The 25201-nt window shown below is 28.5% G+C and overlaps 7 protein-coding genes across 7 annotated transcripts; 4 read left to right on the top strand and 3 right to left on the bottom strand.

The window, feature by feature from the left end:
• The first annotated feature begins 558 nt into the window (after positions 1 to 558).
• On the top strand, positions 559 to 5110 carry LOC128964199 (protein ITPRID2-like). The gene is made up of 4 exons (XM_054310760.1): positions 559 to 819; positions 2564 to 3612; positions 3862 to 4811; positions 4900 to 5110. Exons 2-4 carry the CDS (start codon positions 2607 to 2609, stop codon positions 4972 to 4974), a joined length of 2031 nt encoding a protein of 676 aa, XP_054166735.1. The 5' UTR covers positions 559 to 819; positions 2564 to 2606; the 3' UTR covers positions 4975 to 5110.
• On the bottom strand, positions 5069 to 6940 carry LOC128964204 (mannose-1-phosphate guanyltransferase alpha-B-like). The gene is made up of 5 exons (XM_054310764.1): positions 6771 to 6940; positions 6290 to 6709; positions 5688 to 6178; positions 5343 to 5607; positions 5069 to 5193 (listed from the first exon to the last, which is right to left on the bottom strand). The coding sequence occupies exons 1-5, from the start codon at positions 6808 to 6810 to the stop codon at positions 5093 to 5095; spliced, it is 1317 nt and encodes a 438-aa protein (XP_054166739.1). The 5' UTR covers positions 6811 to 6940; the 3' UTR covers positions 5069 to 5092.
• Positions 6941 to 7374: 434 nt separating this feature from the next.
• LOC128964210 (leukocyte receptor cluster member 1 homolog) lies at positions 7375 to 8391 on the bottom strand. Its single transcript, XM_054310772.1, has one exon. It carries the CDS (start codon positions 8288 to 8290, stop codon positions 7385 to 7387), a length of 906 nt encoding a protein of 301 aa, XP_054166747.1. The 5' UTR covers positions 8291 to 8391; the 3' UTR covers positions 7375 to 7384.
• Positions 8392 to 8549: 158 nt separating this feature from the next.
• LOC128964096 (NADH dehydrogenase (ubiquinone) complex I, assembly factor 6-like) lies at positions 8550 to 9718 on the bottom strand. The gene is made up of 3 exons (XM_054310654.1): positions 9555 to 9718; positions 9246 to 9489; positions 8550 to 9152 (listed from the first exon to the last, which is right to left on the bottom strand). The coding sequence occupies exons 1-3, from the start codon at positions 9716 to 9718 to the stop codon at positions 8550 to 8552; spliced, it is 1011 nt and encodes a 336-aa protein (XP_054166629.1).
• A 514-nt stretch (positions 9719 to 10232) lies between these two features.
• On the top strand, positions 10233 to 11957 carry LOC128964095 (glycerol-3-phosphate dehydrogenase [NAD(+)], cytoplasmic-like). Its single transcript, XM_054310653.1, has 2 exons — positions 10233 to 10373; positions 10824 to 11957. Exon 2 carries the CDS (start codon positions 10851 to 10853, stop codon positions 11955 to 11957), a length of 1107 nt encoding a protein of 368 aa, XP_054166628.1. The 5' UTR covers positions 10233 to 10373; positions 10824 to 10850.
• A 2839-nt stretch (positions 11958 to 14796) lies between these two features.
• Positions 14797 to 17949, top strand: LOC128964198 (transmembrane 9 superfamily member 2-like). The gene is made up of 2 exons (XM_054310759.1): positions 14797 to 15986; positions 17015 to 17949. Exons 1-2 carry the CDS (start codon positions 14822 to 14824, stop codon positions 17911 to 17913), a joined length of 2064 nt encoding a protein of 687 aa, XP_054166734.1. The 5' UTR covers positions 14797 to 14821; the 3' UTR covers positions 17914 to 17949.
• A 3165-nt stretch (positions 17950 to 21114) lies between these two features.
• On the top strand, positions 21115 to 24875 carry LOC128964094 (integrator complex subunit 2-like). The gene is made up of 2 exons (XM_054310652.1): positions 21115 to 24303; positions 24438 to 24875. The coding sequence occupies exons 1-2, from the start codon at positions 21286 to 21288 to the stop codon at positions 24873 to 24875; spliced, it is 3456 nt and encodes a 1151-aa protein (XP_054166627.1). The 5' UTR covers positions 21115 to 21285.
• The last annotated feature ends 326 nt before the right edge of the window (positions 24876 to 25201 follow it).

Genomic DNA, 25201 nt, shown 5'->3' with positions numbered 1-25201 from the left:
CTATGAGTGAGTGAGAGAGACAAACAAAATCATCAAATTTCTGGTTGTGTGTTATCATTGCAATTCAATTCAATCCAATTGCAAACCTCGACATCACTGTATAGAGACATAACATAACACAACAGAGCATTAGTGTAGTGTATAGTAGTATTGATATATACCAGTGCTCTATACCAGTGTGTAATACCGATTATATATGTCATAAAACACATAAATCAAGTGTAAAACAATTTTTTCTTCAAATCATTCACAGAAATAATCTCATCTATTATATTAAGCCCTGTATTATCACAAATGTATTCATAAAATTTTATTATTTAAAAAAGTTATTGTCATATAATATAGTATTTTTCCAATGCATATGAGTTTGAAATTAATTGTTAAAACTTTTGTTTGTAAAAATTGCAAATTCATTAATAAATTCAATGTCAATGTGTGGCACTGTTAGCTCGTGTTTAGGTAGCTATAAAATACAAGTATATTTGTTTGTGTGTGTGTTGTGTGATGTAAGCTCAGGAGCATACATATACAGTATATAAATACATACATATTGGTAAAGACTACCAGTGCCAATTGGGACGGGTCTATCCGACAATTGCATGCAATAACTGTAATAAATATAAGAGCATTCAGTCAGTCAGTCCTCTCTATTTCAATATTATATGTGTTTATCTGTTTATGTGTTGTTTATGTATTTATTTTGATCTCCATTTGTATGATTGATATAATTGATTGTATATAATGACTGAATGAATGGCAACAATATTTAGACCATAAATCAAACGACAATTTTTTTTTTACTGGCAATCAGTTTCAATGGTAAGCATTTACTTCTTGTTTGAGGAACCGATAAGATTGTTGAAAAAATAGAGACACAAGAGTTTGTCACACAATTTATATGTAATATTAATGTGATTTAGATAAATGTAGTTTTTTTATATTAACGTTTAATTTATTTTTGACGATAGCTTATAAAAATTAATTGAATTCAGTAAATTAAAATCATATATTATATTATTTATAGTGTACTGTATTTAATGTATTAACTTATAATTCCATATCATTTATTATTATATACAATATATGTACAGTATATTAATACTATTAAAATAAATATCTTATATAAAATAAATAGTAATAAACAATACTTGATATATTCAATGCAATATAACGTATAATAAAAATTAAATAAATTTTTATTAATATTTCCTCCTATTGTGTAAATTTGTGCCCATTTTATATATTTTAAAAAATTCATTTTATATTTTATTGAATTATTATTAGTAGTTTTTGTTATTTAAATTTATGATATATTTCAAGTTATATATAAATTTATATTATAATAATTTGATTAATAAGATATTATGAATATTTGGAAAAATGTATATTAATATTATTTATTTATATTGTTTGGGACTTAATATCTATTGAATGCACAAAATCAATGGATTTTATGTTTGTTTGACATTTGAAAATAAATGCTAATGTAATTCAAAAGTTATTTTTGCTTTATTTATATCATTTTCTATTATACAAAAAAGTAAATATAATATGATTTAATCGGAGAAACATTTTATTTTTATTTTGATTTATAATGTAATAATCAATAAGCAAAAGGCAACAGAAAATTGTGTCCTATTTTTTCACAACTATTACTACTACTAAATGCATATCTATTTTATTATTGCGAGTAATATATTCACACAACACATCATAATTCAGTCGCTTTAATATATCTATAAGGCTTATAGTGTGTAAGCGTATGAAAAATACATTATATTTATTGTATACTAACTTTCGTTTCACAATTTTTTCTGATAATGTTTTGACTTATGACTGAATTTCAATGTTTTCATACATTTATTGATATATATTTTCACTTAAAATAGATATTTAATATATATATATATATATATATTTCCTTTTTTAAGTATACTTTTCCTAAAAATATTGAAACGTTTGAAATATTATGGTTTTTGTTAAAACAAATAAAATGTAATATTTTCTTTTATGTATAAATAAAGAAAAATATATGTATATATAATTGCAGATTATATTGCTATAAATAGTTGTTAGTTAACTATAAAAAATTGGTGTCAAAACTTTGAGGCCAAAGGTTATGTGTGCACACAATTTAATTGCAAAACTTTAAAAGTTCAAAACCAATATATCACTTAATGTTTTTATTTATTTTTAGTTTAGTTAAGCGATTCATTTCAAACTAAATATTTATGTTTTGCCAATGCATTTGTATATTTATTATCTATTTTAAATGAGTTCTGGATTTTTCAAAAGTTTCTATCATTTTAATGACAACTCATTATATAATTTATTACATTTATATATATATATATTTATAATTTAAAACACAGAGTGGTATCGTTTTAAAAACCCGAAAAGTTTTATTTATGTAATTATTTTTAGTATAGTGTAAACTATTTATTTTATTATTATATCATTAAATTTATTACTTAAACAATATACTGTATAATAATAATAATAATAATAATCACAAATACTTTACAAATAATATAAATAAAATTATATTTATTTTTTTTTAAAGACGATGTTATAATTAAATCAATCTATTATTAACTGTAAAATCTATGAGTTTTACTGAAACAAATGATTATCATTTAATAAGTGCTTCCAATAAAACCTCAAGAATTCCTCGATTTGTTGGCAATAATTTCAATAATAATTGTTTAAATTATACAAACGTTAATCGTTTTATTAATGATTATAATTGTCAAACAATTTTTAAACGATTGGTGAATCTCAATAATAAAGGTTCAAAAATACCTATTTATAAATGGAGACATAGTTTGGATTATAAAAGTCAAAAATTGCAACAAATTGACAGCTCTGTTGTTAATAAACTTTTTGATTGTAATTTATTTGTCAATAGTATTGATAAAATAATCTCAAATGATATAAATGTATCGATCATTGCAACAAATAAATCATCAATTTATGGTTTAACACAACCACTAAATTATCTGAAAGTATTAATTAAAGTAATTAAAAGCGATATAAGTATTGACAATAAGTTTAAGGCTATTAAACAACTAAGAGATCAAAGACTTAGTATTATTGGAGATCAATTGATGGCTGCTTTTAATGATGAGAAAGTGAGGGAATGGGTCGATAGCGGGTATATCAGTAACAATACTAGTATTGCTCAAACACACGATGATGTTTTCGGACCCAATGAACCACAAACTGATACCATAACCGCCAGTACATCGCATTCAACATTACATTCAAGGCTTAGGGATGCCGCTAACCGACGAAGACATCAAAATATGAGAACCAGAGATTTGATAGCAATGAATAGCAAATACAGTAGTTTTAATTCAGACTTTTCAATGTCCAGTATATCAAGTATTGAATCACTTCTCGAATCGAGACGTGAAGATCCTGAAGAATTGCTTTTGGCGTTAGGTTTTGGTTATATTCCCGAAGACCAGACGGCCAATAGAATACCGAAACGATTTCTTGAATCTCCCTCCTATGCCAAAGGAGTCAACAGTGATAGTATTATGTCTACTTATGGACTACAAGATATTCCTCCGAGTCATTCCTCTCCCATATCATTTCCAACTACAGCAGGTTTGTGAATATAATTTGATGACATTAAAAGTGATTGATTTTTATTGGTTATATCTTTTCTTATATTATCCAATTTTTTTCTTCAATGGCTATTCCAATGACTGATTCTTTATTGGCTTTTATCTCTAATCCTATAATTTCTTTTCATAAGACTTGTAAAGATTTACTATTTTAATGATTACTTATTTAACAAATTTGCGAAGAAATTGCATACAAAATAAACACACAAATTATATATTCATAAATCAGATTATAGAGAAAGAAGTTATAGTAGCGGACGAATTGGTGAGCGATTAAGAAAAAGGATGAATAGTAGAGAATCGTTGATGAAAACGGATTTACCGGAGATTATCACCTCTTCTTGCCATTCATTGCTTCAATCGTCGTCTCAAACGGAAAGCATATTAAATCCGGCAAATCGTAAATTTTTGGAAAGTCAGGGCAAAGAGGATGAGCCAAACAAACTGACCACAAAACGACTTATTATTGGAACCAAATCGTATAAATTGGACATCGATGGTGATCCTCTGGCTTTCCCAAAAACTCCTTCACCATCACCACAGGCTACAACTCCAGTACCCAGTGATGATAATTCTATGGAAGTGGTTCCGCAATCAGATGAACAAAATATAATCTATAATAATGACAACTATAATCAGCAGCAGTTTGTCAAACGAAAACAAATACAGAGGCAAAACTGTATTTTAGATCAATCGATTGGTGATCAATTGTCATCGGACTTGTCGTCGAGTACTAACACATTGATTGGAACTGTTTTCAGTGGCAATAATGAAGTGATGGCCAGCGATCCAAATGATTATCATTTAGAAATGATTGATAAACGAAACGCTTTCTCACAGACTAATAGTGATTTTGTGGTACAAAATGATGGCAATAAAGCAGTAGAGGCGGCACTGGTTGTCGCCATTCAAAGTATTAGATTGTCTCTTGAGTTTTATAGACATCAATCGCTAAGATTGGCAAAGATATCTAATTACAAATATAACGAAACAACCGATTTTAATGAAGATGACCTCTTAATTGTCCAGAAGATCCATGAATTGCGAGAACGCATTCATAAAGAGATTGTTGAAATGGATGTCCTTTTGAATCGTCACATACAACTCATCCATACTTACGATGTGGTGGATATGTCTTTCATACCTCAGGCACACGTATTCATTGAAACTGTTAATAAGGTACTGTACTGTACTGTACTGTACTATATATTATATATTATATATTATTTATTAATTTATTAATAATTTAATTAATACAACCATTTAGGTTAAGCAACTGCTCAATGAACAACAAAACTTGTATTTGAAGATTGGTTTTACAAAATTTAATGACAATTGTTAAGCGATTTCTCACAACAATATTTTCATACAGAGTTTTAGATAAAATATACAAAATATAATCTTATTTTTTTATAAATTATATAAATTAAGTCTTATTTAAAAAAACTATGCTTTTATTATTATAGTATTATTTCATTTTTATAACTTCTGTTTAACTCTTTAAATGGCAAAACAATTGAATTCAAAACGATTATTTCGGAACAGATTTGAACGTTTGAACCTTCGATGGAAAAGATATAAAAATATTTAATGATATAATTTGTTAATAATTTAAATATAAATATATATATTATTTATAAAATTATATACATATAAATACTTTATATATTGTTAAAATTGTTAATACAAAAGTAAATGTATATTAATTACCCAAAACACTGATCAACGGATTAAGTTTGCCGTCGCCATCAAAAAGCGTCTGATTATCGATCTTAGCGAAAGCCTTATTCGGGTTGGGATCACATGGAGTTCCCTCGACCCGCGACCACAAACCTATTGTACAATTGCATCCAACAATTGAATGCAATACCAGTGCGTGATCGTTAATGATAGCATTTTTCAATATAATTGATTCTTTAACCCGAACTCCGGCTCCGATTTTGACGCCTTCACTGATACTAACATTTGGTCCGATCTATACAAATGATACGTTAATTTGATAAAAAGTTAGATTACGGTAATATAATAGCATATTCAATAAGAGTCTAAACATACAGTAGCTGTTGCGTCAATGTTAGCGGTCGGATGTATATAGACGTCGCCCACGATTTTCGGTCCGTTTACTGAATTTGAGGCCAAAATTTGAGCATTTGTTTTGCGATAATCTTTCAAATAATTGCGGTTCGCATATATGGCAGAACCGCCAGTTTTTAATTGACTCCACCATTGCTGGCATATTTTGAACACAAAGACACTCTTAGTTTGTGATAAAGGCATCAATAAGTCTTCTTCTAAACTAATGGATTCACTTATGTTGTCACCGCCAAAGATTCCGTTCACACCATTATGATTGGGCATATCGTCTGAATCATTATAACTGATGGCTGACTGTTCCTCATGACGTCTCTTAAATACATCTCCGATGCGATAAAACAAATCAATTTGAAACAAATAAACTCCACAACTAATTGTTGAACTGATATATGTCTGCGGTTTCTCCACATAATGAAGAACCTGATGATTGTCTTTATTCTCGACTATACAACCTATCAAATAATTATAATATAAAAATAAGATATTTATAACAAAATATTAATATAACAAAAATAATGTATATTACAATTAAATTTACAAATAATATTGTAATCAATACATACCATAATTAAAACATTGTTGTCGAGTGGCTTCTGTGGCCATAATTGTGATTAACTTATCGTTAGGAAGTCGTCGATGAAAGTCAAGCATCTCTTTTAAATCAAAGTCTCCACAAACGTCTCCATTGATGAGAAAAACCGCTTCTGGATCTCCAATACGTATCTGATCTCGAAAATGATAGATTCCTCCAGCGGTTCCAAGGGGTTGATACTCTTGGAGATATCGGACACTAATATTATATTTTCTGATCATTTCGTCAATAAAGTGAGTGAATGTCTGTTGCGGATAAAATCCGATAAGAAATATCTCTTTCATGCCATCAACGGTAGAGCACTCCTTAATCAAGTGCTCAACCATCGGCAGACCGGCCATCGGGAACAGTGGCTTCGGACAATCTAATGAAATGGGCCGAAACCGGGTGCCTATTATCACATAACAAACAATATATCATCTGATCTTAAGTATGACAACAATGGTAATTACCCTTTTGTGGTCCACCCATAAGTATGACAGCTTTCAACATAGTTGTTGTCAAATATGTCAATCACCGTTGGGATCAATTGGTTCAAATAGTTTGTACTTAACTAACGTCTAAAGCAATACACGTCAACATAGCATAAGTCATATTACAGTCAATACATAACATATGATTACAACATAAAAACAATGTTTGTGTTGCAGTATATGTAATAACTTTTCAATTTCTATTACTGTTATTAATAATAATTTGCTGTTTTATCACAATTTTAGTTAAAAGTAATTATTTAATATTTTATTTTATAATACTATATTTTTTTATTTAATATAACGATTATTTTATTTAATCTAAAGTAATTTAATAGATAAAAGTTATTTTAAATGTACTTATTTAATATTTACTGTATTCATATGATACATATCTTACAAAATGTTAAATTTAAAATATAATATAATAATAATAATAATAAATTTATTTAAACTAAATTAATGCAAGTTATAGTAATTACTAATATTTAAATTAATAACTAATAAAATTATTGCAAATAAAATATTAGGACTTTATTAAATATGATGATAAAAAATATTTTGTACATTATATACAATTAAATAAAATGTAATTAAAATCTATCGCTTTTTTGTCGGGCGATCTCTGGATTAAATTGTGAGTTATATGTGCGAAGTCTATCGTCCAAAACCACTGCTTCCTTATTCACTTCCTTACCATAGATCAGCTCTTGAGCCCTCTGTCTCTCAGTTTTTTCTCTTTCGAGTCGTTCGGCTCTCAGTTGTTCCAAACTCTTGGACAACCTCTTTGATCGTTCTTCACTAGAACTCGAAGAACTTGAGTCACTTGAATAACGTTTTCTTTTCTTATGTTTCTTGTGTTTCTGTTTCTTATGTTTTGTTGATTTCTTCTGTATCTCTCTCTTCTCAATACTATTTTTACATTTATCTAAATCCTTGCGTTTATCATATTTTTTGTTATCACTGTTTTTATTATTATTATTATTTTTACTTCTCATTTGATCCAAATATTTCTTCATCACTTCAAGTGGATCACTCATGTGTTTCAATTTACTATCTTTGAGTTGTTTTTGTAGATCATTGTTGTCATTGTCATCTTTAATGAGTTTCATGCGTTTCTCATGTGACTCCAAATACCAATTATTGCTGCCATCGATGTCTTTGTCGACCAAATACTTCAATATTCCTGTCTTAGTCTCGAACTCATCTCTCTCTTGTTTAACTTCTTTCTCGTGTTCAATATTTTTGGTCTCAATTTTGTCTCCGACATCCTTAAAGACGCCCAACTTGTGGTCACTATTGTCTGAATCAATGGCAGTGTCTAATGAAGTGAGTCCTCGTCGTTGCCGAAGAAGTGTAACTCTTGCCTCACACTCGGCCTCATCGACCCGTCTTTGTTTAGCCAACTCTTCTTTGCGGGCATTTTCTTCATCCCTGCGAACTCTTTCAATATTATTTCTATTCCTTACGTGCCATGACTTATGTCTTAAGATATTCATAGTCTTCGTCAGCGATGACTAATATTGTGATAAACTATTGATTCAATAATTCAATCGTTTGTTTTCAATACAAAAGCAATACAAGTCACGTGACTTATAGACTATATTTAGCGCTTATTTTAACTTTTTATTATTTAGTTATTTTTATTATAAACTTTTACATTAATTACATTAATTAGTTAATTACTTTTAAATTATTACTATTATTTGTTAATAATTTTACTAAAATACTTTACATTTAAAAAATATATTTGTTTAGTTATAAACGCTTTGAATAATACCACAAAATAAATGGTAAAAATCCATTTCGTTGTCTAAGTTTTTCATTAAATATATTAAAATTGATTTTTTGTAATCGTTTTAAATAATTTTCATTGGCAACTATTGGCAAAAATATTAGTCGATTTTGTCGATCAATTTGTTGAAGTAATTTTCGGATGACATCCAGATGTTGGTTAGCAACAGATGCTAAGTCATAGGATAACTCTAAGAGATTATCGGTTGGATTACCTCTTAAAAAGTCTTCATGAGTTGTCTTATGTTTTACGAGCAAATCCGTGGGTATATAACAGCGATTATATCTGGCATTATGTGTGATACCTCTTAAGACATTGACAATGACCTGCGCTCGACCCAAATGACTGCAAATGTGATCGTAGTTCAGCCTCTCATTGGCCGACACTTTACCGAAAGCTGTCAAACACTCGACGATAATATAATAAACGGGAGTTACGGACGAATCGCCGTATTTTTCTAACTCTTTCAGTGTTTCAAATGGAAAACTGCTTAAACTTTTCGGATTCATTCGGCTTTCTATTAACTTTTTGAACCAATATTTACTTGTCTTGGTTTTGATGGCTAACTATTCAAATAAATATGATATATACTGTATATTAATCCATCAAAAATATGATTAATGTTGAAATCTTAGAAATAAATTCTTGAAATATAATACATGATTTAATTCACAAGCAATCGGTTCATTGGTGTCCTCTGCAGTCATTGGCGATCGACCGGAAAAAATATCGTCAATTAGTTCAGACCAGTATTGAAGACGCATTTGTGCCATCAGGTCTGTTGATGTCATATCCCTCACATGTGATAACTGAGCGTTAAATGATTTGACTGCAAAAGCCGAGCGACGGACGGCCGAGTCTTTGATCAAAGTTGTGGCCAAATATCCCTCGAAGTCATATCTCCTTCAAGTTTAAGATACAAAATATATTGTCATCAAATAAAATTGATCACACATTTGATGCCATACTTAACACAATCGAGACAATAGTGTTGCGGTGATAGTTGTTGTCTACTATTTAGCCGATTATCGCTAACATTAAGTTTGCTTTGATTTGTCAAACATTTACTAAAAGTTTGCAAATTTCGTGAATTAATTATTTGCTGACAAACTTTGATTTTTAATACAAACATTATTTTAATTTATTTTCTTTTAAAGTAATAAATAAATTTATAATGAAATTGTTGTTTTTGTTAATTTAAATATTTGTTAATTATATTAAATTTTATGTTTTAAAATACAGTAAATATATTTAAATGCATTTCAAAATTAACATCACTTTTAAAGCAATTTCATGTATTAATTATATAAAATAAAACAATTATTATTGACATTATATTATACAAACTGTAATGCAATCAAATAGGAGACCATATGTTCACAATTAACGTCATAAATAGTAATCAAAATGTTTGTCCACACGTATTGATTTCATAGTTGATTGAATACATAATACAAACATTATTGATTGTTGACCTATTAAACTATATAAATTAACCTATCAAATATTACACTTATAAGCTAGTCAATTATTTAAATTTAATTAATTAATTATAATTTGATTATTTAATTAAAAAAAAATAATAATACAATATATTAATTGTTTAATAATTAGTTTTAATGGCAATAATATTGAAAAACAATTTGATTGTAAATATAATCAACAAAAATGTGTTGTCGAGAAAAAATCAAATCTCTGGCAATAATATTATAACAATATTATCACTGAATACTTCCCGAAAGTCCATTGAGACCATCATTACATCCAAATTGAAAGATAGCCTAAAGGTTTGGGTCATTGATTCATATTTTTGTCTATAATTATGATATGATTTTTAAAAATTTAGTAGTCAATTGTGATAGTTTATCATGCTAATTTTTCATATTGATTGGTCATATTGATAAATTTGGTTAGAAATGGCATGCTTATAGTTTTCATATGCCTAATGTACCATGCTCATTGATCACCCAAACGTTTTATTTGATCATTGCTTATAATGATATACAGATGTACTATAAATACTATATTTTATTTTTTTGGTAATTATTAAATGTATATAATGTTTGTTTGTTTTGTTAATATTTATGAATTTATAATATAATTTATTTATTTAAATATTAAAATTTGTATCATTAAATCAATTATATATATATTAGTTGCAATAGTTGTGCTGTTTTTAATAAATTGATTTTATTTTTAAAATGATGATCTGTTATACAAAATCCAAAATTATTTAGTTAAGAGAAGAATTAAATGTGAGACCAATGTCTTCAATAATAGACAAGACTAGGGCTGTAATCTCAACAGACAATCACCAGAACGACTGTTCCCGACGTAAGAGTATTAGTGTGTTGGGCGGCGGCGCCTGGGGTACGGCTATTGCAGATCTCATTGGACATAACGTTACTCTCAACAAACACCTGTTCCACGAAGAGGTCATCTTTTATGTCAGGGATGAACACTTGAGATTAATTATAGAGAAGACCCGTCAAAATATACGTTATTTGAGTGCCATTAAACTGCCGCCAAATGTCAAACCGGTGACCTCCCTGAGCGATGCGGTCACTAATTGCGATATAATAATATTTGTAATCCCACATCAATACATTCATTCACTTTGTTTACAAATCAATGATAGCATAGTCTCCACCCGCAACCCGATCGGTATATCGCTAATTAAAGGCATACATGTGGACAATGTCAACAATCTGGAGCTAACCTCACAGATAATCAACAGAATGTTGGGCATTGAGGTCGGTGTGCTCTCTGGTGCTAATATAGCCATTGAAGTGGCACAGAGACAGTACAGCGAGGCTACGATTGTTAATCCGGTTACTGATAACAATAATTGGGAACCAATACTGAGATCACTATTTGAGTGCAATCACTTTAAAGTGTCTTTTTGTAAGGACGGACCAACCGTTGAGATATGTGGTGCCCTCAAGAACGTAGTGGCCATTGGGTGCGGTCTTTCAGATGGTCTTGGATTTGGTATGAACACCAAAGCTGCTGTATTATCGTGTGGTTTGAAAGAAATGATTAAATTTGTCCAACTATTTCATCCTAATTATCAATTGTCAACATTCTTCGAGAACTGCGGTATCGCCGATACAATTGCCAGCAGTTTTGGTGGAAGAAACCGAAGAGTTAGCGAAGCACTGATTAACTCAAATAAATCAATTGATTTACTTGAGAGACAACTATTGGGCGGTCAAAAACTTCAGGGACCGCATACGGCACATGTCGTACATAAGCTGTTGGAACACAAGAATCTATCGAAAGACTTCCCATTTTTTACATCCATTTATCGTATTTGCAACCGATCTATGAATCCAAAAGATTTCATTAATTCTATACAAACCAGACATTGATTTAACTTAATATTAATTATTTATATTAAAATATTTACAACTAATAATTACTTAATGCCATTAAATTGTATTAGCAATTGATTGCAGTGATAACTTGTTTGATATAATAATTTATTATATTATACTTAAATAATAAATTATTTTTCCTAATTTCTAGTCTTTTTTTTAGTTATGATTCTCTAAATAATTTACAAATTGATTGTTATATTGATATTTTTATGCTCATTTTATTTGATACTGCACAATTTTAGTATTGTATAAATTACACAATTGACTACTTATTAGTTATTAAAATCTATTACTGTAATTATTTATTTGTAATAATATATAAAAATGACAATCATTGTATTAAACTTAATGCAAATTGTGATCATTTTATTATACCTAAATAAATTGTTAATAAAAAAACTATAAATGATTGTAAATATCAATTGTTTAGCCAACATATCTCCGTGTAATCAATGAGAGCCATAAGCATAACGTCCCGAAAGGTTCTGAAACTCACTTTCGTGTGTTAATTGTTTCCCCAATATTTGAATCCTTAAACACATTAAAGGTTTGATAATATAATTAAATTGTTGAAAGTATTTAACATTTTATTTATAAAATATATTTCGTATATAATTATCCATTTATAGCGACATCGTATGGTTAATGATATACTCAAAGAGCAATTGTCAACAGGTATTCACGCCCTCGCCATTCAAGTGCTGACACCCGACCAGTGGAAAGACAGTGACAATCGGATGAATGAATCGCCCACTTGTAGGGGAGGAATGGGATTATGATTTCATTTATCTTATCCAACTTGAGATTAATATCATAGTATTTTTAATTAATTAATTATTTCTATGAATTAATTGTGTTATGTAACACTTAATTATTAAATATAAATTTATGATATAAAATATTTAAGAATTAAAAATAAAATAATATTAAAATTTGTTAGTTTTTTTTGGAGTACAACCTAATCGTAATCACCAAAAATATTTGTTATCACATGGACTAACCCAACCCACCTTTATCTTAAACGCAATTGAATTTGTGGTCTATTTAATAACGTCTTCTACAGCTAATAGTATGACTGTCCCAAACCAAACATTTAATATACATTATATCAATACAAATACAAAGTGCCAAATAATATAAGTTATATTTTTTGAAAACTTTTGAATAATAATATTATATATATTATTGAATATTAATAATACATTTATGTATTCAAATAGTTTTATTAATTAATTCACAATTCATTTGGTTCTTAATATTTGTAACAATCAAATGAATTGATAATCAAATTTCTCATAAAATTTATTCATTTTTAAATGTTTTGTTTGTTTGATATAATCAATGAGAAAAAATTAAAGGAATAATAAAATATAAAAATCATTAATACTTTAAAAAAATAAAAACAATTAGATTTACGGTTTAATGTATAGTACATGTACTGTACAAATAAATAATTTATATTATATAATAAATAATTATTTATATGAATATATGAAATAATAATATTGTGATTTTTGTACATTAAAATGATTTTATAAATAATTTCAACTAAAGCTTATCATTCAAACAAATTTATTTACAATTTTTTAAAAATCAAGATAATAAATTTTTTATTTATATTCATTAATCATCAAATAAATCAAATTTTTGTTACTATAGTAATGTTTTGTTTTAAAATTATCCGATCAACACTTTTTTATATTTGAGCATTTAATTCAAATAATAATGATCTTATAATTTTAGGATTTTAATATTTTTAGCAAATTTTAAATTAAAAGATTACTTTTTAAAAATTAGCATAATTGGTAAATATGGATTAATTTGGTTTATTTTTTAAACATATTTTATTTATAAATATAATAATTACTTTTAAATAATAATACTAATAATAAACATATTTATAATATATAAAATTTTATTAATTTTTTTATAGTTTACCCGTAATCTGACTAAAAATTATTAATAGATTATACATTGTTTTTTATATGATTTTTTTACATTTAACAAAACATCTAATTATAAATTTATGATAAATAGTATCAAAGATATTATAAAAATATTTATTTGTTGCTTATTATTGTTATTTAATTTGTGGTTTCAATAGTTTATTGAAAATGTGTGCACTTCTAGAGTGCACTTTAAGATCATTATATTTTATTACATCACAAGAGCATTACATACATGTATTCAATAATAAGAAAAAAAGACTTTCACATACAATAGAGTACTTAAAAATAATAATAATAAAAAAAGATTTGAATCAAATATTTACAGTTATATAAATAAATTTAGTTATTAAGGTGTATATTATTAATAGAAATTTTCATTGAGTGATAGTTGTTGGACAAGTTTTTTCTGTTTTATAAATAAATTTTAATGTAATGTTTGCATAGTTATAGTCCCCCCGACACACAAACTTTCATTTCACTGCTGGCTTTATTGCAGTGAAGATATTGTGTCTTTAAAAAAATGTTTCATTAGTAGTAATAGTATTATTAATATAATTATTTTGTAGTTATGTTAAGCCATTAGTGGTATAAAATTTTGTATATTATATTATTAGTTTTTTTGTTGTTGAAAAAGTGATTTACTATACAGCTGTCAAATTATTGTCATAAATATTTTCATAATACTTCGGAAAAATTATTGAAATACTTTAATTTTATTTTCTAAAAATTTTTCTAAAGTTTTATATTATACTAAAACTTAAATTACAAATTCATAATATAATACTATATATATAATAGGTTTTAAATATAACAATTGAATCTATAGTAAGATTAGTATATTTGTATGCTTTGAAAAGTGTAAGAAAAGCGGTGCAGTGTTTTCATAACCTACTGAAGAGGAGGACAATGACACCGACAACTGGGAGTACCACCCGTTTGTATGCCTTCTCGATTGTATTGTTTTATGCCTGCAATTGTTGTCTTGCAATCAAATATAATATTTGGTTCAAATATCCGCAACCCTTTACCCCATCGCAACCGTTAATCTATTGTAAAGAAAATGCCACCGAATTTAACGTCACTGCACCCGCCAGTCAAGTCAACTGTACCACTCAGATACCCATTTATGTCAATACACTGGACTCGGAACGGGCATATATACCATATTCATACAATCAATTTGATTTTTGTCCGTCCATTGAGGGCTTTGAATACTCTGAGTCTGACTTTATTGAATGGGATGACAGAATATTTAGGACATCCTATGACATAAAGTTCCTCCGCAACGAACAGTGCCGTCTGCTCTGTAAACGGCCTTACGATTTGAGCCGAATCTTTGACATCCATCGGTTAAGTGTCACAAAAATGCTGATGAATAAAGAATATTATCTTCATCTGTTTGCCGATAATTTTCCCATTTCCTGGTGTTTCAATCAAAATCCACTGGACTGTTATGTTGGCGCTCCAGTAGGCTATTATGTGGACACAAACGGAAATCCTAATGACCAGAGAATCAAAAAGCGAAGCGACACCAAAACCGATACTTTTTATTTGTTTAATCATTTAGACTTCACATTTATCTACGAGAGCGGAGTGGGAAAGTCGTGGGGCGACAGTTTGGGTGATAAAGTCGGTCGCATTACAGCTATCAAAGTCCGACCCCGAAGTATACGCCACGAGAAAAACAATTTCAAGAATTGTGCCGTCGACTCACCGCTTCTGGAGATACCCAACCATTTGAACTATTCGTCCGCATTTACTGTCTATCACTCCTATTCCGTTACATTTATCAGAGATGATACCACCGGATCTGACAAACGCTGGAATCAACTATTGTCGACACTTTCCGATGCAAACTCTGGCAAATGGTTTATATTAACCGCTCTTTTAATTGTTATTTTGTTGGCCATTCCCTTCACTTTCATCTTTTCGAGAACTATTCTCACAAAACACGAACTGTTCGGTTGGATCAATAGTAAGCCATTGTCTAATCCTAACTCTGGCTGGCAGTCCATTGCAAATGATATCTTTAGAAGTCCTAAATATCCGCTAATGTTTTCCTCATTTATCGGTAAGATATGATAATAATTAAATTATTTAATTATCATTTGATTATTTTATTTAGTTTTTTATTTATATGAAAAATGATTTTGAATCAAATAATATTATTTTATTTTAGTATTCATTACATTATAATTATACTGTATATACAATGAATAGTTTTCTCTCAATGTTTAGTATAAATTTTTATTATGAAATAAGGCTAACCTTAATGCTGAAAGACGTAAGTTGTAAATGTTATTATATATAAAAAAAACATTTTTCTTAAATATGACATAAATTTCATTTTAGTTAAATTTGAAATAAGTTTTATTAAAACATAATATACCTGTAACTAAATACAGTATATATGATAAAACAAGATTTGGTCAAAAATCTAGGAATTTATTATTTAATAATATTTATGCAAATTTTAATTACGGTATTCAACTAAAAAAAATTATTTCAATATTTATTTATAATAGAAAATTGTTTTTTTTTCAATTATTAAGTGAGCATTAATTATAACTGAAAAAATCATAAATACAATTTGCTTGTTTTAACATAGAAAAATATATTTAAATAAATTCAATATTATAATAAAAACTAAATAATTATATATATATATACAGTGATTATATGAATTTTTAGAGTAAATTATATACAAAACTTTTTTTTTATTAATATATTAATAGGAAGTAAAGATTCATTTGATTAAACATGACTTTTAAATACAGTATAATATGATTATTTAGATAAAATAATCTATTAGTTTTGAAAAACTAAAAAGACTTACTTTCCCTTAAAACTAATTGAGTATTTAAAAAAATATATAATTTTATATAATACAATAAAACAATAAATTAATGGTTCATAGAGTTAGTTAATTTGTTTATGGTTTTAAAAATGAATTTTACAACAAATATAATATTTACATAAAAATTAGTCATTTAATATCATATAAGTCTATAATTGTGTTATTTTTAAACACTAATTACACTTTAATAACATTTATAGTCACCTAAAAAAAATTTAAAATATATTTCAATTATATTGAAGGGTCTGGTGTTCAATATATATGCTGCTTAGGTGTGGTTGAATTTTTGGCACTTCTCATCCATTTTTCCACATCACTGGTCTTAATAGTTTTGGCCACCATTTTGATGTTGCTTTTTGTCGGTGGTATCGGTGGTTACGTTTCATCCCGTTTTTACAAAAGTTTTGGTGGTCAACAATGGAAGTACAACTGTTTATTGACGGCTTCTCTGAATCCAATAATGTTGACGGCCGTACTATTTTTGGCCCGAAATTTCTTGCTTATGGAACAGTCAAGTAGTCTGGCATTTCCAATAGGACTGACCGCATCGTTATTTATTTTGCTGATCAGCTTTGGGTTAGCTCTGCCATTAACATTTGCCGGCGCATACCTAGGCTTTAATTATCAAACAACTATTGAGTACCCGCTCCGTCCGATTGCCAATATTAGAGACATACCGAAATCCAGTGTTTACAATATGCTACCCATTTATCTGATGATGACAGGATTGTTCCCATTCATAGCCGTGTGGATGGTAGAAAACTACCCGTTCTTCAATTCGGGTGAGTTTATAATGACCTCAGCGTCTATTACAATATGCATACAAACGGCTATCTGTGCGACATATCTTAATATAATGGATGAAAACCACGAGTGGTGGTGGCGGGCATATCTCGGCACCGGATTTGCGGCCGTCTATTATCTCATTCATTGTATTTGTTTTATCGCAACCACTATTATCATCGATGATTTGATTTCCGGATTGCTATACACCTTCTTTGCACTCGTATTATCAGTACTACTGTTCTCAATGATCGGTACGATAGGCTTTATCACCAGTTTTGCCTTCATTTGGATGACATACTCATTAAATAAGCCAAACACTGATATCGATTATTCGACATTTCCTGAGGCAACATAACTGACCTTTTGTTTGTCTTATTTAACATTATATTAATTGTATTTTTATTATAAAAATCGCAGATTTAATTAATTTTCAATTTATTTTTATATAATGGTATTTGTATGTCATAAGTTATAAATTAAATAAATAAAGTTTACAACTGTTGATAATTACCTAATTTTGAAAAGTGAAAAATGTAAAAACTTAATGACATAAAAGTTTATTTTGTAAATACATAAATAAAAGTTTGTTTAAATAAAAAATTACAATATAATTTTTTGTGCTTTATATTTTTTAATTTGCTAACAGATTAACTGTTGATTTATTGATATACATAAAAGTTTTTGATAAAATAATTAGCAAAATAATTAATTTTAAATATATCTTATGTAGAGTTTACAGGTATATTGAAAATATTAATTATAAAATTTTAGTCCATATTGTTGTTAAGTGCAATACACCTATTGTTACCAGTTTTTGATATACAATAAATATAATATTTATACAATAATACTATTTATACTTTATACACTGTTTTTATTTTACTGTATAATTGTATAAATTTATACAATTGTTTTGGTATATTATGTTTAAGTGTTATCAAAATGTTTTTAACTATAAGAGTACTAAATAATCACTCGTCTATGAATTCATTTTATGCATTAAATGTTAATTTATATCAATAAAAGTATAACTCTGTTATATTTGAGTTGGAAATTTAAATTTTACTAAAAAAAATTATTGTAATTTAAGGTTACTTATAATAAAACCGTAATTTTGGAAGTGTTTTACTAGAAAAAAGTTATAAATATTTTACATTCATATATATATATATATACTTATAGTTGTATAAGCAGTTAGTTTGAAATTTTTGAAATTAATTTTTATTTGTCTCACTAAAATAGCATAATAATAGGTTTAACATTATATTATGCAGATAATTATGATATGTTTTGTGATAAAAATATAATGTAATAAAGTTATATTTATACACACAGTATATATGGTTTTGGTCAACAACTTTATTTTAAAATAAATTTCATTATTTCTATAATTATATTACAAATATAGATGTTTGTATAGAGTAGATAACTTAAAAATACAATTTGTTAACAATAGAAATAATAATAATAATAATAATAATAATAATAATAATCCATTAGATATGATTAAGATGTAATCAAATTTCATATTTTATGTAAACTTAATATACTCTACTAAATTGTAAGTATATTATAACATGTTTCTAATTTTATTTATATAATATATTATTTTTAATTTATTTAAATATTAGATTTATTAAATATTAATTAAATTTTTTAAGTTTATTAGTTTTTTATATTATTTATTTTATATTATTTTATATTATAGTTATTTATAGTTTATTAAATAAAAAACTACTAAATAATATTTACATAATTACTTTGCTATTTGTATTATTAGTTGTATTAGTTTTTGTATTTTTTGTGACATTTAGTTTACTATCCATTGAAAGTGATAAAAGCAATTCAATCATAAACCGGTTGACAATTAATGCAACAAATAATGAGTTAAAATTATCGATTGATGTAATCTCAGTATTACAATAATAATCATTTTCAGGCAATTTTTTAAATATTTCTGTAAATAAATCAATAAATCAATAAATATTGAATATTAATATTTAAAATATACTTTAAATTAAACAAAATATACCGTCAATAACTATGATAATGAATTTGACAAAACTGGTTATTGTCGACAAAATTACCGCTGAAATGAAAAGATTAAACGCAAACTTTTTGTTACAGACCAACAAACCCAACGGTGCGATAATAGCCACAAACAATGATATATAAGCCAATAGAGTCCACAAAAAAATATATCGAAAATCTTTTTTATGGATCACTTCTTGACGACTGTCGTCGCGAAAAACTTTTGACAAAAACAAATGTAATGAATGCAAGGCGTGAACAGTGCTCAAGAAGAATAGCTTCCACTTTGGATGAACTGTTGGGACGATATCAATGGTTTGATGGCAATTGTGATGACAATTATGTATGAATAAGTTATTTATTGAATCGATATAATAGATGTAAAAACTGATTAAAATTAAATTTTCTAAAAGTCTTCGGCGAAATGTTTTCGTAAAATAACAGTCTGTTTCTTGAAATTCATGTGTTATGTTAGTGTTAGACATGAAATTCAAATGTTTTTTATACTCATCTTTCACTAGAAATTAATTTAATATATTTTGAAAACATTAAACCTGTTATATATGTAAAAATACTTATGTATTGTATTGTACTGTTGTATATATTTTTATATACTGTACAAACCGTTATTAAAAGAAAAACAATAAATATATATTGAAAATAACAGATCGGCAGCTGTGAAGACCAGAGTTGTGGCCAACAGTTTGTTTGAGTTTAGGACAGCAGAGATATATCCGATGAGTGCAGTCAATAGACGGGTAATTACTGCAATCCTCCAAATAATATCCGAAAATGTAAGCAAACGGTTGGCATCAAAAAATGATACCCAAAAGTAATAGATTGATATCACAAATAATATGAAACTGAGAATAGCTATAATATAAACATGTCTTTTATCATTTTTATGGGTCATCTTTAAAGAACTAATATAATTGTTAATTAATTGTTTTAGTTTATAAATAGTAAATCATATAAATACACAAAAATTATAGTATAATAGATTTGTATATCAAATATACTATTGTAATAAAAATAAATTTTTAAAATAATAATAACATAATATTCTGTTATATATTTATTTTGATTGTCTCGTAAAATATAGAATTGTTAGCAAACAAACAAAAAACTATATCACTATAGAGTAAATGATTGTAAATTTTTTTACAATTTGTTTGATTCACATAAATATTTCAGTAAAATAAATAAATATTTTATAAAAATATCTAAATTTAATTACAATTTATAAAAAATAATTAAAATTGTATAAAAACTCAAAAACCTTTCTTATTATTAAAAGTTGATTATATAATACAATATGTATTTTATCATTCAATACATACTGTAATCAAGTTTTGTATTGAAATGCAATTATCTTTTAAAGACTTAATGTATAGAAAATATAATCAATTATTTAAATAAATTGAAATTTTAATTAATATTTTTTTCCATTAATTTCAAAACTGAAAACATTTAATAATTTGTTTCACAAATAATAAGTTTAATATTTATTATAATTTAGTCATATATTGTATAAACTTATGGACCAAATGGGGTGACATCTTGTGGTGTTATTGTTATGATTGTATGAAACAATTGTTTGATTATTAAAAGGTATTATTGTTTTGTGAAATCAATTGATCCAATGATGACATTATCTATGAATTTGGTGATAGTTTAAGACACAAACAGACAGACAATGATTGTGGTCAACGAAAAGCTGATTCCGTCGGCAAAGACTTATTGTGTGATTCGTGATCTGGATTTGGATGCAATCGAGAGATTGGATTTACCGGCCATTCGACCCATTTTGCCGACACTCGTACGTATGGGTTGGTGCGTACCGCTGGACACGAGTGACCACTGGTCACAGCAGCGTAAAAATATCCAGAAGATGTTGTCGGGTATTGAAGTAATTAATAATATCGTCCACTTGTTGTCCATCGACTTTCATGCCCTCGAAATGGATGTCCGTAAAGAGCAACAGTTGCGGTTCAAAGTGGGCGTTGCGGCCAATGACTCGCTGTTGATATCGGCGCTCACCGATGGTTTGGCTCTCGAGTTTGAGCGCTGCGATGGCATCAAGAAGTTGAGACTCTTATTGAGTGAATTGATTTCTTTGATGGCTTTCGTTCGGCAAACTGTTTACCAAACGCAACAACCAGTGACTGGTCTCAGACCATCGGAACTGTTCGACAATGAAGTCTATTTGGATGAAGTGTCGGATGTACTGTGTATTGCAATTTCTGAATTACCCAATACTTTGCTTATACATGAAGTCATCGAAGCTTTGTTGCACGTGAAGAACGGTACGGCTTTGATTTGCCGAATTGCCGCCAATTTTACCGATAGTTTTGCTGATATTTGTCTCACACTGTTAAACAACGGCGATAAACAAGAGGACGAGTCATTCTGTGGCCGAACCCGAATGACAGCACTGAGACTGTTATGTCAAATGAATCCGTCGGACGCGTTGACTGTAAGGTCAGAGGCCGTCGACATGTGCCGAATGCCTAGCCTTACAATTATGTTGACATTAGATTACATTCAAAACAAACATAAATCAGCCGATTATTTGCCACAAACCGATATCGTGTCCTTTATTAACGGTATTTTGTTGGGTAATGACGATAGGATAAGAAATTGGTTCTCACAATATATCCGAAGTGGTCAGAAATGTATGGAACAAATGAGACCAACAAGTTTGATAGATCTCCGTTCGGAACTATTGAAAAGTGTTAATCTATTGGTCGAAAATGGACTTAAATCGGAAGGTAGTCTCGAGTCTGGTGTTTCCGATGCCTGTGTTTTGATCCGATTGTACTGTGCATTGCGCGCCATCGCCAACATGAAGTTTACTGATGAAGAGACCAACGCATTGATTTCATTGATAATATGTCGGCCACCGGCCAATCAAATTGGCATAAGATTTGTTTCATTAGGACTCTGTATGATATTATCATCACCTTTACTGATCAGCTCCGCTGACAATGAAAGCAAAGTTATTCAATGGATCAAATGGTTGGTCAAAGAGGAAAGTTATTTTGGACGCTTAACTGATGTCAAGTCATCGTTCGGTGAAATGTTACTATTGATTGCAATTCATTTTCATTCAAACCAATTGCCCGCAATCGGTGAGTTGGTATCATCGACTCTGGGCATCAAAATACCCGTCCGGACCAATAATATGAATAGAATTAAAGTGATTTTCACACAAGAAATATTTATTGATCAAACAGTGACCACACATGCCGTCAAAGTACCGGTCACACAAAACCTAAACAGTTCAGTGGCCGGGTTTCTACCCGTTCACTGTATCTACCAATTACTGAAAAGCCGTGCTTTTACTAAACATAAAGTTCCGATAAAAGACTGGATTTTTAAGCAAATATGTAATGCCGTCGCACCGATTCATACAATATTTTTACCCCTAATTGAGATCTATGTCAACTCTATCATACATCCCAATCCTAAGGTGGCGTCCAATACGACAAACGAACCGTTTTCTGAGGAAGAGATTCTATTGATTTTCAGACATAAAGTTTATTCACATGAAGACGATGACGAAAAAATTGATTTTAACGACATTAATGATACTATTGTTTCGTGTCCTCTGACATCGCAACTGTTGCTTCTTTACTTTGTTTTGCTTTACGAAGATAATCGGCTGACATATCATTCAAAGAATGTTTCGTCAACCGAACGAAAGATAATGAAGTATTCGCCAGAATTTTTAGCACAGATTCCCATCTTTTATTTGATCCAATCGGCCCGATATGATCAACAAAATTACGGTGCGATAACATCACCGCTTTTGCGTCTTATTGCTCACCACTATCCACATCTGTGTCTCGTCAAAGACTGGTTGTCATCAGAATTATCTTCACATAAGAAAAAAGAGATGACATATAAATCGCAACAGATTTCAACAAAAAAAGAAAGAAAACTATTTGAAAACTCATTTGAGACCAATTCGCCATCGATTATAATTTCAGAATTGGATCGCCTCATGACTTTGCCGAAGACCCATCTTTGGCCATTAGCTCCCGATTTTATATTAAAACTACCATCGTTATTTTGTCGGTCGACACCACGAAAACTATGTGAAAAAGCAAAGATAGTATGGTTTGAGTTAAACTCAATATTTCCGCGCAAACTATGGGTGATGACAGTTAATGTTTTGAGGCCCAAACTGTTTGGTTTCGCCCCGAAGACTCAGTCGCTTACGTGGAGTGACATAATGTCCGATCCTTTGCATGTACTTCGATGTGATGAACGCATCTTCAGAAATGCCGAACTTATGGAAATTACGTTACATATGTTGAGTGCATTTTTGGCCGCTTCGCGCATAAATCTGTCCCATCATCTAATGGAAACAGTGTCCAAATCTCCAGACGAAGAAAAAGATAGAGAAGAGTTGAGATCAGCTTTGCTTACAGCACAAGAAAGTGCTGCCATTCAGATACTTCTTGAGTGTTGTATCGCCAAACCCGAGGAAATGGACACTAATTTGTTAACTAATTTACGTGAAGTTCAGGGATTGATATGCAGTCATTTGCATCAAGTGTTCATCAGTGATACAAATATCGCAAAATTAGTTCACTTTCAGGGCTATGACAGCGAACTTTTACCGCTAGTTGTGACCGCTATCCCGTCAATGCATATCTGTCTCGACTTTATACCCGAACTATTAGGACAACCGGATCTTCAAAAACAGGTAATTAATTAAAAATATATTTATAGGTATTTCCTTATTTCTTTGTATATCAATTAAAAATAGATAGTTGTCTTGAGGTAAATGAGTCTAAATTTAACTCATTTGTAATTAATTGTTTCCTTATTTTTTATTAGGCATTTGCTATTAATTTATGCTCCCATTTATGCAAACAATATTCAATAACGAAATCATTCAATGTATCTAAATTGTGTTTCAACGTTGCGGTCACACTCGTATCGGTACTGCCCAGCGATAAAAGGGCGCCGTTTTTCACTAGTATACTACCAGCGCTCGTCCAGATGTGCGCACCGTTTCCTCTACTTTGCGAAGACGCCGTCAAACTATTGATTCAATTGTCACAAATCAATATGTCGTGTTTGGCCTCGACTTCTTCGCACTTTATGTATCCCGAGGCCACTCTCAGACAGTACAACAAAAAACTTGAATGTCTTAATTGGCAACAACTCAACGACCATTTTTCCAATCTTCCCATTGAAGACTCACTTTCTTTATGTATTCAAAAAGCATTTATAAGTTTATCAGATCTACCATTCATTAAAAAGATTTATTAATTATATATTTTTTTAATTATAATACTTCATATTATTATTTTATTTTTATGTTACCGTAATATTCATTATTATTTAAGTAATTTTACGGTAATTAAAATTGAATTATTTCCATAAGTTAAATGTTGAATTTGTTTTGTTTTTTTAACGAAGTAAATATTAAGTTTAGTTTAATCTAATTGTAAATTAAAATAAATGTCAGCTGAGTTTATCATATGATAATTAATTACTGTATATAGTTATCAAATTTGTAAAAATTGATTTTTTTTGTCGATATCTTGTATTAAATTTTATTTTTTAAGCAATAATTATAAAATAAATGCCAAATT

Source organism: Oppia nitens, unplaced genomic scaffold (genome assembly GCF_028296485.1).
Source record: "Oppia nitens isolate AA-2021 unplaced genomic scaffold, nextdenovo-longstitch-racon4-pilon3 scaffold8_pilon_pilon_pilon, whole genome shotgun sequence".
In the NCBI taxonomy this organism is placed as follows: domain Eukaryota; kingdom Metazoa; phylum Arthropoda; class Arachnida; order Sarcoptiformes; family Oppiidae; genus Oppia; species Oppia nitens.
This window is presented reverse-complemented; position numbering and strand designations above follow the sequence as displayed.